Source organism: Sphaeramia orbicularis, chromosome 15, assembly GCF_902148855.1.
Source record: "Sphaeramia orbicularis chromosome 15, fSphaOr1.1, whole genome shotgun sequence".
Taxonomy (NCBI): domain Eukaryota; kingdom Metazoa; phylum Chordata; class Actinopteri; order Kurtiformes; family Apogonidae; genus Sphaeramia; species Sphaeramia orbicularis.
In genome coordinates this window covers 19,482,872-19,495,763 of record NC_043971.1, presented here as the reverse complement: position 1 = coordinate 19,495,763, position 12,892 = coordinate 19,482,872, and the positions used below count along the sequence as shown (strand labels likewise).

At 40.6% G+C, this 12,892-nt stretch overlaps 1 protein-coding gene across 1 annotated transcript; it reads left to right on the top strand.

Moving 5' to 3' along the window:
- Positions 1-8,621: 8,621 nt before the first annotated feature.
- Positions 8,622-12,892, top strand: gdf10a (growth differentiation factor 10a). Its single transcript, XM_030156765.1, has 3 exons — positions 8,622-9,139; positions 10,583-11,751; positions 11,866-12,892. Exons 1-3 carry the CDS (start codon positions 8,896-8,898, stop codon positions 12,055-12,057), a joined length of 1,605 nt encoding a protein of 534 aa, XP_030012625.1. The 5' UTR covers positions 8,622-8,895; the 3' UTR covers positions 12,058-12,892.

Here is a 12,892-nt window from a genome sequence, read left to right as displayed (position 1 = left end):
AACACACTGAATTCATAAAAACGCCCTTTTCATGAGCAGCTTTTATTACAGCTTATTTTGTAAAATAACCAACAAGTAATATGAACTTGATTATAATGGTAATACACATAACTTCACCAACAACAGAGCATTGTCCGTGGTACTAAGAAAACAAAGGTTTAACTGGAAAAATCACTCTAGCATCCAGCTGTAATAATGACAGTAATGGCCTGTCCACTTCAGAAAAGAAACTGGGATATCTAAACTCCCATCTTCTCATCATTACATAATAAAGTTTATTTTCTATTTCATGGATATAATTCCTTATGTTTAACAGGATCTTTACAGCACCTAATCACCATCACCATCTCACTCTGAACATCTAAATACCACCCACAACCTAATATGCTATGGTTCTGGTGGCTTGTATTAATTAAAAAGAAAAAAAAAAAACTTTCATCCTGTCTTCTTGTCTATCCCGGTCTGATGCCAATATGAAAGCAATAACACAGTGAAGCCTGAAGGTTCATTTTGTTTAAGACTCGGAAGTTGTCAACAAAGGGCCTTCACTGCTATTAATTGAAATTGCGTTCCTGTGAGATTGACCTCCGGCTGCTCCGGCCTTGACCTTACAGCAGGCTTTCAAAGGCTGACAACCCTCACTTTCTCATATTGTATATTGTACAGTATGCTTTAGGCTGCTGGCTGACACAATGTAATGAGCTGCATAGATGAAATGTTTATGTTCATATCAATAATTGCCAAAATCAGGACATATCACGCTGATTTAACATGACTTGGAAGTATAACAACATGTTTCTTTTTTGGTTGCGTACTTTCCTGACTTTCAGTAATCAGTCACTTGCCACTAGTGGTTTTTTAACTTCCTGAAACTAATATACATGACATCACCGGAGCAACGGTCATGTCCAATTAGAGCCTTGAGAGCGACAGGAGGGTCGAACCCCCCACTAATGGGAAATAGATATTGCAGTTATTACTCTGCTGGAGGTTAAATTTATAGGGAAACATCACATACTGCCTTGCTAAATGAGAGAGACAGAAGCAAATTAGAGTACGGGTCAATGTGACAGATCCATCAAGTTATGAAAAGGCCCTGCCATCATATTCCCAACACGTATTATATATCTGCTTTCTTTAGAGAGCCGGAGCTCTGGGATAACAGGCCTTTTTGGGGGAACCTTGAGGCCATTGGGTAAAAGTCAGCCCAACAGAAACAAACCCCATGTAAATCTCAGCAGGATATTGTACTGAATGTGTGTGGGCATATCACGTTCTGGTAAAACACCCATGTTCGGGTGCAAAAATCATCACATCCCAATGAAGAAATACACATCCTCCATTCTTCCCATGTCAGTACTCATGTTTAAAAACACAAGAAATGTGAAGTGAGGAGGAAGTAACAAATAAGTGCCCTTTGATTTGTTTCATGGTTAAAACACACATGGTTATTCCCAAGGGAGTCAGCTCTGTTTTCTGTCAATATTATGAAACCCGGCTACGGTTCCCATCCCGCTAATAAAACCTTGAATTTTACTTGAACTTGAAAATGAAACGTCAAGACGGCACAATGTTTAAATCTTTGCTTGACACGTTCATCTACCAAAGGCACAGTCGCTCAGGCCCCATTGTGAAATCCGAATAATTAAAGGATTTAGCCAATCAATCTCCTGGTGTAATTTCCTCCATCCTGGCTCGAGCCCAATGGGGTTTAAGTGCAGCCTGTGGAGGTGAAGGTCACTGGCCTACGGGACATTTTCAGGAAGTAGCAGCGCACAGCTCAGCCTGTAATGAATATCACGGGCGTCAGAGTAAACACAACACCACCAGTCACAGCTCAAATCACACTCTTTCTAGAATATTCTGCATTCCCTCTGAACAGTGGACACTTCAGCATCTGAATACAGAGGTGTTCATTTAGGGCTGCACTGCAGAAACAGCCCGACCTGCAAAAGCCAAATATTCTTAAATAGATAAACAAATTGTCTTGTCTTAAGAAAAATAACTGACAATTGAGTAAGAAAATTTTGCTTGGATACATTTCTTACAACAGACTGTTTAACCCTCAAAGCTGCCACCAAGAACATACTGATCTAAAATATTTAATAACTTTTGAACTATGAATCCTATCAATACATTTGAATAATTCAGGTAAAACGCAATTTCACAGCTTTTCACCGACATCAGATATGACCCATTTGGATTTTCAGAAGCTCCATAGTGAATGTGGAAACACCATTATCTTCTAAAGCATTGATTCACCAGCAAAACCCAAAAATGACAGACATTTGTTTTATGTTCAGTCAATAATATATTTGCTGAAAAATTGTCTTTTTCTTCTCTTTTCTCTGTTTTGATAATATAATCGTTGAATTTACTCTGACCTTTTATGAGCATCTACACGATCAATAAATTCAGTATAGGAAATTACTTGATTTTAATCGAAAAATACATAAATTCAAGACTATAATACTATAATAAATAGCAATAAATCACTTGGGAAGGTTCAATGTAGAGAGAAATCCATTTGGAAGTCACCATAAAACTAGTTCAGTAATTTAAGCTTCATGATTTACTTATTATTTGGAAATTGAGAACTGGTACAAGCAATCTCACAATTCAGATCCTGCACTAGGTTATTACATAAACCATCATTTTTGCTGTTAGTTACTGTTTAAGTCTAGCTCTGTAATATCTTGGAATATCTTATTAAGGCAAAGTTATATTCAGTTTCAAAAAAATAAGTCATGTTTGTAATGCCGCTGCAGTATATTAAAGTCTAACTGCAAACAACACTGTATAGATACATAGATGAACAAATAGCAATTTTACTGGATCATAAACAAAACCATTCATGAGGGAAATTTGAGTATGTGAGCTGATATTTGCACGCATTCGAACAACATCGATGTAAGCCACAAAAAATAATAATCTATTAGCTATTAGTGGAAGCACACAGTATAACATTGATGTTTCTGTGGGTTAATAATGGCGCTATTGAGAGATGGAACAAAGGCTGTATGTCAGACCTGTGAAAGAACATCAATCCTGAGTGTTTGAACCACACATGGACACACACACGTATATATATGTATTATTTATTTTCCTTAATCACCAATCAACCCTCCTGTCAAGTGGTTTGAGTCGCGCTCAGAGAAAACACTTCTGTAAGTCTGTGAGATGTTAAGCACAATACTTCTTTCTATACTTGGCCACAGGCTGTGAAGACAGAGGTGAACCAAAATGAATCTGAGTCCGTCAGATGTGAATTAAAAATGAAATAATACTCCCTCGGAGACCTGGTGTAATGTGGGATGTTTTTCTACACAAAAGTCAAGATGTCACATGAGGTGCAGTTATGAGATGTCAAGCTCTGCCTCCAGTTTTCAAACATGGTTCAAAACAAAACATCCCATTCTGCTTCTGAAGACCAAGATTACCTGAGTGTTCTGGAGACCTCTATGTAAAGCAAAGAACCAGAGGAGAAAGAAAATCCCCAAACACAAAACTATTTATTGAGACAAATTCTGTACAGGAAGGGAAATATTTAGTTAGCTCGGTGGCAAACGTTCAGCGGTGTTGGAGCAGTCCACGGTTGATGTTGGGGGGGAACAGCCGACCCTTTGTTTGCGAACAAAATGGTGCACTCCGTGGGGTCATTGCAGGAGGCCCGACATCAGAGACACAAGGACACACACTAATTCTCCTACTCTCACACATGCACTCACACACACACAGGTTACCAGGGAATGCACGCACCCTCACACAAAAACCATAACATTCCTCTGCTTCCATGAATGTTTTATTAACCATGTGAATGGGTCACAGAGTTACACCCCCTAAGCATAACTATAGTCTCCATAGTCACTCACACATATAAACACACTCCTGTTCTTTCTCACACTCACACACCTACCCGTCGGAGTGGATGACATATAAATGGTGGGATGCCTGAGCCTTCATTTTCGTCTAACCTGGGTCTCCTTGTTGGGTTTCACTGCATTAAAACAGCCAATGAATACCTCACTGCAAACAGCCTGTAATATCTGGATCATTTTATCCTTCAGTGAAAATCTAACTGCAGAATCAGGACATTCTTTGCCACAAGAAAGATTAAATCCCATTTAAGAAAAACATATTTTCTTACCACTTTTCTATCCATGCAAATAGTTTTGGTGTGATAGCTTTTGTGTTGCTTAGAAATCATGTTATGAAAAATTTAGCAGCACCCCATTAATCATTTCTGATGATTGTTGCCACATTGAAAATCATGCAACATGCACTGTCAATTATCCAAAAAAACACAATGACATCCTCCGTGGAAAGACATATTGACTGGTGAATGTCTTAAAAATGTTTTTTCACTGCTGTGAGCACCACAAACAGCCTTCAATTTGTGCTGTATTACACGGTTGACAGAGAGAGATGTCATACAAAATACTTTTCGTTATAATTTAAATGATGTGACCCTTTAAAGATTTGCCAAAGAAGCTCCCCTATTTTTGTTTAAAGGGGTTATATTTTGCTAAACCCACTTTTATTAGTCCTTGGTACATCTATTTGTGTATTTGGGGACCCTAAAAGTTCATGAAGTTTGAATTTGAACCCTCCAGGTGTTGCAAAGCTATCTTTATATTCATTTTGGCAAAAATCGAGTGGATTTCTACAACCCGTTTTAATTCCTGCTTAATTTGTTACGTTTTATAACGAGTTACGTCACAACATTTGCACATATAAGGTCAAGACTTCTGACGAACATTTCTCAGAGTACGACATAACTGTTTGTCAGCAGCAGTTGTAGTAAAAACTGAAAATACGTCCAAACTTCGAGTCGATTACCTAAAATGTTCAGTTGTTGGTTGTATTAATGAACACAAGTGGCTGAATGGGACAGAGCAGCCTTGTTTTCTTCAGTTTCTTGTTCCTTTTAATGCCTGGCACAACTGAAGGTACATTTGTTTGGACAAATATAATGATAAAAACAAAAACAGCTCATAAGAGTTTAATTTCAGAGCTGATATCTAGCCATTTTCCATGGTTTTCTTGATAATAACCAAAATCACTTTAGTTCTTACATCAATAACTATGGCATTGTACTGCCAAAAACATTGCTTTTAAGCATTCCATGTTTTCTTTTCTGTCTATTTTAGTCACATGATACACATAGGAGTTAGTACTTGATAGCATAACTACTGATTTTGATGACTTTTGATGGTCTAATCATTTTTTCTGCAACTGTACTGAGAGGAGCCAAATAGATTTTTAACCTCTCCGTCTCCTCTACCACAAAATTCTTAAATTATTACTGAAAAGGGGAATTGATTTGTTTAAAGTGGTGTGAAAGTAAACAGCTGAGCTCCCCCGATTGGTCTTGTGGATGCTCTTTCATAACAGGGATTCAGAGAAGATGTCACACTGAGGTATTGTCTGCTAGAATCTTCTTACATGGATGTTTTTGTCTGGTTAACAGGATCCTAACAGCCTTTGCATTTACTACACTCTGAGCTTAATTGTATGTTAGAATGTGTTGTTTTGCCTACCCATAAAATATTTCTGAGCTACACAGTAAAAGTTACTTACAGCAGCTGTAAACATCCTGGAGAATACGCAACATGCCAACACTTAGCTCAAACAACCCTCTCTGTATTTTTATGAGCACAAAACATTTCCAGTCAGTCAGTCCCTCATTCGTGAGCAGCACTGTTCTTTTTGGACAGAGCGTGACAACACCGGTCACAACAAAATGATTGGCCAATAGTCGATCTATACCAAATCCCCTGTGCCCACACACAAATATCCATCAGACCCCCACTGTGGAGCTCTGGCACCAGAAACCCTGACCAAGTACCATGCAAAGGTGTTAAACTCGGAGCATTTCCAGAACCAACCCGCAGACTTTGCACCACACACAGGCACACACGAGGGCATGTTAATTCCTCACGCTCCTCCATACCCCCACCGAGAGCAGAACAGAACTCCTGTTTGGTTTGGACGGCCCTACAAGAGGACCTCCATGTTGAACAAACTATAATACACTGCTGCCCCGTAACACTGTCTGAGTATTCTGATACAACAGGCTCCACGGTTCAATGCACCCTGCAGTGATAACGCGCAGTAGCGACTCACATCTTGAAAGAACAATCCCCTGAAATGACAAAATCTATCTATCCTTCAAGCTTTACTCTACTTCAAATATGAAAGTGTGCGTTATGCAATGATCCGCAGTGCGTATCTGTAGCTATTACTGTTTCATGTGTCCACTGGTGCATGTTATGTGTCATAGTGGCTGCACTTTCATCTGTCCTTTTAATGTGATTTGTGATGTGTGATTGTGCCGATCGGATCATATTACTGAATGTCCACATGTGGCCTGTAAATGACTGTTGTGCATGTGATGTGGCGTTACTGTATTCTCTTATTCTGATTCTCATCTCAGTGCAACCTTGAATACTTCCACATGTTGCTTTGAAGATCCAATAGCAATGTGAGTAAATCTAATTTTTGTGCACGACGACCTGTCACTTAATACACCCCTTCTTCAGACTGAATGATGAAAGTTGCACTGAAATGACCATATCATGTAACTAGAGCCTCCGATTCTATACCTATCCCATTGAGCACGTCTTGGATCATGCTGGGAAAAACAATTCCAACTGATTTCTGTATCATGCTGTGTTTTTTTATTTTGCTTTTTAGCTCATTTTATTATACCTACTCATTGTGATGCTGTTTTCCATAAATTAATAACATAAAGAGGAGCATTTTTGCACACAGAGGCTAACATTTATCTCAAACATTTCATATTGTAATCCTCTGGAACACCGTTTATCATGATACTAATGCCTGGTTTCAAATATCACATAAACTCCAGCTCTTTCTCTGTTTCTATCTGCATCTACAAATGTTGGACTGTTTAAAATTATAAAATATTTCAATGTACATTCATGCATTTTAAAAAGACTACCATTAAAACCACCGGAGCTGGGTGAAATGTGTAAAATGAGCAAGTATGTGTTCATTTTCATGTGGTATTTAAGAGAACAGCAGGGTGACACTGCCATACTGTCATAGGGGTAAATGGCATGTTAATAACAAAGGGTGTCAGTTCACAACCAGGCAATTATTATCTGGTTTCAAGAATTATTACATTAAAAAACAACTATAAATTGTTCAGTATGAGATTGTGAAGCCAGTGGTGAAATTTTGCAGAGGGGTCATATTTAGATGCCACTGGATTTCCCTCATGAAATGTTTTAAAGATGACAATAACCAAGACAGAGGATATGGCATGTATTCATGTAAACAACCACAGTAATTAATCATGATGTGTTTTTCCAAAAGAGTATTATATGGCACAGTATTAAAGGCTGAAGTAAAATGTGTTTGTGTGCAATAAAACCATGAAGAATGCCACTCAGCAGCGCCCTTATAACACTATCACACATGCACACACAAATACACACAGATGTTGTGTTTCCATTTGTTCCCCTAACATAACCCAGACATTAAAACTAATCATAATTTAAAGATTTTTGTCATGGGGACTTACTTTTTGTTCCCATAAGGGAGCTGCGTCCCTGCAAGTGACTGTATATAAGCAGATTTACATTCCCAAATCTATAGAAATCACGGCTGCACTGACACACACTCACACACTCACACACACACACACACACACACACACACAGTGAAACACATCCTGAGAATAGTCCAGATTTAAGACCTGTCGCTGGTGTGGAACATAGTGAAAAGGAGTATCCAGTGGGGCCCTTGTGGGCCAGAAAAGTACTTAGTAGCTCTGTATGTATGCTCGTGCATACAAGTGTGTGTATGTCTGTGTGTGTGTGAGGTTGTGTGTATAGCGGCAGAGTGACCCGAGAGGCCCAGCTAGTTACAGCCTCTCTGCTGGAGACCACCACTTCCACAAAACAAGCATTGTTGGTACAGAGCTCCAGACATCAGAGACACACACTGGAAACAACTCATATGCACACATGCACATATAAAATACATACACACCAGAGACTAAACACAACAGTGAGTTTGAAACCAGCAACTCCCTCAGATGTCATGTTCTGTTTGCAATGAATAAAAAGTCTCATCTCACAGTTACACCACAAACCCTCACAGCAAACCTCACTCTCTCTTACACAATACACACAAATGTCCAAAATGGGGATCACTGTCACTAACAATAGCCCTTGGGTGGTTGGTCAGACTATTATTGTAGGTGTTTCTATGCTAATTATGTGTGACTGAGACCATGTCAAAAGCACTTACTGGAAGTAATGTGGTGAGCTGGAAATTGTGAGGTGGAGTGACTATGCCTGCAAATAAAATCAGTGTCTGAAGAGAAGCTTTGTTTGACCAAGATTAGTAAAAAGATCTGTTTTTAAACTGTGCCAAGCCAGCAGATACATGTTGCCATTATAGCAAAATTATAAAGTAAAATATCATTAGGAAGTCATCATCATTAATATTATCATCACCAGGAAGAGAAGGAGGGGGGGTTCGGCATCTTGACCTCCACTTCTGGCTGTGTGCTCTGCAGAGACCTCGTTGGCTGACAGGAGTATACGTCAGCGCCTCTCACCGCTCCACTATAACCCCCTCAAGCCTCTGGCGGTCACACAGACGCAAATGTAAAAGTAGCAGCTCCAACTGTTGCCCGGACTAACCCACTCTGCATCCACGTCTGTCACACTCTGACACAGACTGCTGCTCACCGGGCTCAAAGCGGAAAGTGAGCGAAGAGGTGAAACGTTTACGCACCAGGTTTTCAGTCCGGATATTTGGCACATCTTTAGAGTCGACCTTGGATAGTTTTGAACATTTTGCTGCACTCTTTGGGATTTTCAATTTCCATCTATTTCAGCGTAAATTGCAGCTGTGAAGATGTTCTCTACGCACCTGTTCCTGATTGTAAATTGTTTCCTGGGTGTCGCATCGGTTTGGACCGTGAAAGGTAGTTCTGGGGGCGCGCAAGACAGGAGCGTCCTCCAGTCCTTGTTGGATCCGTTTTCAGATGACTTGGATCAGGACATGCTCTCCAAACACATGTTTAAACTGTACGAGAAGTACAACAGAGAAAATCGCCTCAGGGAAGGAAACACTGTCAGAAGTTTCAGAGCCATCCCAGGTGTGTTTACGCATTATCGACTAAATTGTATTTTATAGCAAAACGCAAACAATGTGGTCTTTTGTGCCATTATTTTAACAATAATCCGATACAAAAGCGCAAAATAAATGCCAGCTCCACTGATTCTCTCTGGATGGTTATTAAAAGTACAATCACTCATTGGTTCAGTATGGCACAACCCTAAATAGGTTGGATTGTTTTGGAACAGTCTGAGAATGTATTTAAATGATTTTAGGACGCCCCATGGCACATTGTGTTTGTAGCTACAGCTGTGCCTCGCCTGCCTGGTGTCCGATCAATTACCGCAGACAGACGCGGAATATGCGCAAGAATGCTGCGGATGCCCTGCGAGCAATGCCCAACTTCAGTACAGTAAAACCGCAGGAGCTTTTACGCGCTGCAGAGGGTCATTGTCGTGGCTTCTATGTTCCTGTTGTGGCTACAGGACATGTGTGCCTCCACGTCCTGGAGTCTAGAGGCTTACAGCACAGCCGTTCTCCTCTGTCTGATGCTGTTTTTAAAAACACAACTCATAGACATTTATATCCTACATAGTTCTCAAATGGCATATCATAACACGTGTGTATTTTTACTGCAGAGGCTGAGTGTAATTCAAGAAGAGATGTAAGAGAGTTTTCACAACAATGTAAGATCTGTTAAAACAGTTGATTATGTCTTGGTGTCTGGGCAGACAGTGCTGGCTGTATTAGACTTAGGGGAAGCTTTAAGAGTAACTGAGGTAAGCATTTCCATATGCAGGCTGGATCCGAGGTAAAGTATATCTCTTGAGTCAGTCCTTGCTTCCGCTGAACTCTTATACAATGAACAATAACTCTGCTGTTGAAATTAATGTTCATCGTGAATATGTACCTCTCTGCTCGACCCCTCCACCTCTACCAGTCAGATCCCCAGAGTCTGGGTCCTCCTTCTGAAATCCTCCAGAGTTCCAATACTCTACAAGCACTGATGCAGTCATTCAACAAGGACTGGTATTGAACATATGATACCTCTTCCTAAATCATTATTGTAAGACTTGATCATGATGTCGGTCCTTTAAAAAAATATATTTTTTGCTAAATAGTAAAATAATATATAATCAAGTTTTAAAACCATTGACAACTACTTTGGGATGGTTCAAAACAGTGACTTTAAAGATGGTTCATATGATTCTATTGTTAAATACTTGCATCATCTTCATATTTTATCAGTGTGAGCCTGCACAACAACCAAAGAGCCATGGATATACAACAAAGTCTCATTAATTTGCTAACATACAAAGAAAATTACACAAACACCTATGTGCAGAAGTCAGTTTAAAAAAAAGGCTTGAAGAAATATAACAATTAATGTTGATTACACCTTATTCAATTAGTATAAGAGAGCATATTTCATTGTCGTGTTTCTTAGTGGACCAGCTGACTGACTGATTTATTGTCTTTGCAGATTCTTCTGATCACAGGACAGTGTACTGGCTAAACCTTACAACCCTTCAGGACTCAGAGGTCATCCTGTCTGCTACATTTCACTTCCTGCATGAGCGACGTCCTCCTCAAAAACCGTGGTTCTGTAAACGCTTTAAGGGCCCGTCTTGCCATTCTTCAGACATCCACCCTTCTCCGTCCATCAGCCTGCTCCTTCGCTCTGTCTCCTCAGGGTCAGAGATCAGCTCTAGGTCAAAGGGGTCTTTTCTAGGCAATGTAACCTTCCACCCCCACAGGAGAGGGGTGTGGCAGATGAAAGATGTGACCCAGGTCATAAAAGAGGCACAGGACAAGGGTCATCTTCTAATATCAGTGGAGTTGGACTTTGGGCAGCAGTACCAAAGGAAACCAGAGGAGGTGCTGTCTGTCGGCAATCTGCCCTACCTTTTACTTTATGCCAATGACCAAGCTTTGATGGAGCCCAACAGCGTGGCTGCAAGCCTTCAGAGATATGACCCATCCCCTGAGGGAGGAGAGCCCTCACATTCCTCACCGTCCTCTCACCTCCTGCACAAGCCTAATTCCTCACCAGAGTCGAAAGGACGTGTGAGAAGAGAAGCCATTCTGCTCCCTGACCCCATTCAGAACAATGAGCTGCCTGAGGTTGAGTACAAGCCTGATGGATACAGGAAGGATGACCTTTGGGAAAGCACTTGGTACCTGGCATTCAAACCAAAGCTGAAATCAGGAAGGAAAGAAAAGAAAAGAAAGAGCCATGAGGAAGAAGGTATGGAGAAAGGAAAAGGAACACATCACAGAAAAGAATCTGAGGCTCACAGAGAAGCAGAGAGAACATCACAGGGGCATCACCTCGATGAATCAAGTGCGAAAAAGCCTAGCAACAAAGACATTCCCACTCCATCTATAGGCCATGAGCGAAAGGACGAGCAGAGAAGTGATGGGAAAAAGCACAAGGCCAGTGCAAACCCTCAATCACCTGTTCTGAATTTTGATGAAAAAACAATGCGAAAGGCCAGACGGAGGCAGTGGGGTGAAACCCAGCACAGAAGTTGCTCCAGAAGGAACCTCCGAGTGGATTTTGCAGATATTGGCTGGAGTGAATGGGTCATTGCACCCAAGGCGTTTGATGCCTACTACTGTGCTGGCACATGCGGATTTCCCATGCCCAAGGTAGGTAGGAGCACAGCATCTCACATGGGTACAAATGGGTAGATCAGAGCTATTTCTTAAATACAGTACCTTCTCCTTTTCATGTTTTAACTTTTTATGCTCAAACTCTTCCAGGTTGTGAGGCCGTCTAACCATGCCACCATCCAGAGCATAGTTCGAGCTGTTGGGATCATCCCTGGGGTTCCAGAGCCCTGTTGTGTCCCAGAGAAGATGAGTCCTCTGGCTGTGCTCTACCAGGATGAATCCAGCAACCCAGTGCTGAAAGTTTACCCCAATATGTCCGTCCAGTCCTGCTCCTGCAGATAGGAAGGGAGGGAAAAGGACAAAGCAGGGTGGATGTGGAGGGACGCAAACAACAGGACTAACAGAGATTGAACTGAACCTCTGTTTGTTCAGTGGTTTCTTAATACTGGGAGAAACAAAGTCACTTTGGCCGTCGTTATTCCTTAAGGAACATAGGCTGTAGAGAAATCACTTCCATCTCTTTTGTCCTGCGGCAGCAGACTTGAAGAACCACATTGTCTGGCGTCTGCCTTACAAAGAGGAACAGAGTCACACATGTAAAGTCGGGGCTCCACATGTGTCAGAAGCCCAGTTGTTTTGATTCTGTGTTTGATGTAATATTGAGGATTTCATGGACAGCAGCTTTTAAGGAACATTTCCCTTTTATCTCAGAATGTTCAGTACTTGTACCAGCTCACAGTGGGTTTATGTTCATACTGTCTGGAGACATAAAGGCTATAAATGAAAGACTTATCAATGTGTCGTCAGGCAGTTTACAAAGTCACATACAGATGACAGATTATGAAACATTTTGATATACTGTGTACATCTGTTTTTAATTTTAAGCTAATTATATCCCACATTGTACATACATGCAATTTTAATGTGTTTGCAAGATGGGGCAAGATGTCTTGCTCTGTATATCTTAAAAAGGAAGTGTCCAATGAGTTGCAGAGAGCATCTGGAATTCATTTACATACACCCCTCCCCCCATAACACTTCAGGAATGAAACCAGAAATATTTTTCTATTTTTGAATGTGAAACTTTGTTGACATTACTTTGTCAAGGTTACAAGATTGTGTATTACTCTATTTTAGTTGAAATTGTGTTTTGTACATGTGTCTTGTTTAAATTATG